The 2,200-nt window shown below is 41.0% G+C and overlaps 1 protein-coding gene across 1 annotated transcript; it reads right to left on the bottom strand.

Annotated features, from left to right (window-relative positions):
• Positions 1 to 871: 871 nt before the first annotated feature.
• Positions 872 to 1,294, bottom strand: LOC122750366 (ubiquitin-60S ribosomal protein L40-like). Its single transcript, XM_043997084.1, has 3 exons — positions 1,192 to 1,294; positions 1,076 to 1,115; positions 872 to 1,034 (listed from the first exon to the last, which is right to left on the bottom strand). The coding sequence occupies exons 1-3, from the start codon at positions 1,292 to 1,294 to the stop codon at positions 872 to 874; spliced, it is 306 nt and encodes a 101-aa protein (XP_043853019.1).
• Between the last annotated feature and the right edge of the window lie 906 nt (positions 1,295 to 2,200).

Below are 2,200 nucleotides of genomic sequence, written 5' to 3' on the forward strand. Positions count from 1 at the left end.
TGAGGGAATTTGATGGGAGCTTTCCCTTGCTGTTAAAAACAATTAATGGGGAGAGCTTAGGCTTCTATTATCTAATAATATCCTTTTTGCTACTGTGTTTTTGGTTTTTATTGCCCCAGTGCCCCTCAGGATCCTAGAAACGCAGACCTTGCATGGTCACCATGGCCGTAACAGAAGGAATGCCAGGAAAGGGAATTGTCAGTCAATTCTACTCTTTCACCATTAAAATTTGGCTGTCTTTTCTACCATTTTCCCAAGGTCTTATACTCATTGGTTTGTTAATGTCAACACAGCTTAATGTGTTCTCTCTCACAGGGTCATAGCTATATTTAAAAAGATTAATTCTGAACTTAACACCAAAATAAAATGGGCATTTCCATAAACATGATAGAACATAAAAACTCTTTTGTACATAAAACTCTATTGTGTACAGCTTGATTTTCTTTTAAAATGTATAATAGATTTAATATGTGACTTTCAATGCCATTCTGCTTGTCTGTGATTCTTTCTGTCCTTCCTCTTGTTTTCTTCCATTCAATTTAAGTTATGCTTCAATGACTCTCCTTCCTCTTCTGGCTGTCCTATCTCTAATAGCTCCCTTGGCATATACACCCCAACTTTGCTCCCCAAACAGAAAGAAGGGGGGAAACCCGTATATAAAATATTCATATTCAAACAAAATACATTCCCACATTTACCATGACCAAAAATGTACTTCTTATGCTTTTTCTTCCCCCCTCCCCCAACTAAAAGGGGATTTTATTGATATCACAGTCCCATTAAACCCAGGAACAAGGCTTTATTACAGCATACTACTAAAGAGCACTTCCGTCAGAGGAGCCAAACCAAAATCGGGTCCCAAGGCTGGTCTTTATTTGACCTTCTTTTTGGGGCGTAGAGTGTTGGTGTGGCCGCACTTCTTACGGCAGTTTACAACGGGGGAGTGCAGGCGGGCATAACACTTGCGGCAGATCATCTTGTCAGAGTTGTACTTCTGAATCAATTGGCTAAGGGAAGTCTCGATGAGACCCCCCTCCCCCCCCCGCCCGCCACACCCACCCACCCACTCTCTCCCCGCAGACACATCACCAAGTGCAGTGGACTCTTTCTGGATGCTGTAGTCAGAGAGAGTCTGGCCATTTTCTAGCTGTTTTCCAGAAAAAATCAGACGTTGTTGATCTGGTGGGATACCTTCCTTCTCCTGGATTTTGGCTTTGACGTTCTCGATAGTATCACTGGGTTCAACCTCAAGAGTGATGGTCTTGCGGGTCAGGGTCTTCACGAAGATCTTCATTTCTGCAACGCTGCGCCTGCCGCCTTGCTGAAGAGAAAGAGCCCTCTCATTCTTCAGATTGTGTCCATCACTTCTCTCTCAGGAGGTGGGATGAGCAGGATGCTTCATCTGGAATCCTAGTTGGTCAATGTATGGATCAAAGTTCTTCAAGTCTTTCAATGGTGTATCTCCTTATAATGCTATAGTAAATTGTTCTCCTGATTCCATCATATATGCTTATTAATAGGGAACACTGACATTTGGGGGCAGCATGGGAAGCCAGTGGGGAAATCTTTCCATTTTTAATCATACCACACAGCTGTTGACCGAGTTATCAGACCAGACCTAAGAAAAGTATCTAGCTAGGAAATACTGCCCCATAAATTGCTATGCAGGAGAAGTATTGTTTCTTATTCTAGTTTCTATGGGTTGCTATTGGCCACTTCTGAAGCTCTTGGTGCCAGTATTCAAAGAATCAATGGAATGTTGGAGTTGGAAGAGAACTGACAGTGTTACATAGCAGATAATACTCTGAACCTGAGTCAGAAAGACTTAAATTTAAGTCTCATCTTAGATACTTACTACCTATATGACCTTGGGTAAGCCATTTAATTTCTCTGAGACTGAGATGACTTTCCTCATCTAAAATAGGGATAATCCTCTTTACTGGGATATTATGGAGATAAAGTGAGATAATATATGCAAAGTGCATTGTAAACCTTAAAGTGCTATTGTTATTAATTTAGAAATCCATCTAGCCCAATCTCCTGCCCATACAGAAATTAGACTTATTATATCAATGTCAGCCATCTAGTCTTTGCTGGAACAATTAGTGACAGGAACTTGGTATTTAATATAGCAGACTATTTGCATGTTGTTGTTCAGTTGTTTCAGTCATGACTCTGTAACCCTATGTCAGGTTTTCCT

Source organism: Dromiciops gliroides, chromosome 3 (assembly GCF_019393635.1).
Source record: "Dromiciops gliroides isolate mDroGli1 chromosome 3, mDroGli1.pri, whole genome shotgun sequence".
NCBI classification, from domain to species: domain Eukaryota; kingdom Metazoa; phylum Chordata; class Mammalia; order Microbiotheria; family Microbiotheriidae; genus Dromiciops; species Dromiciops gliroides.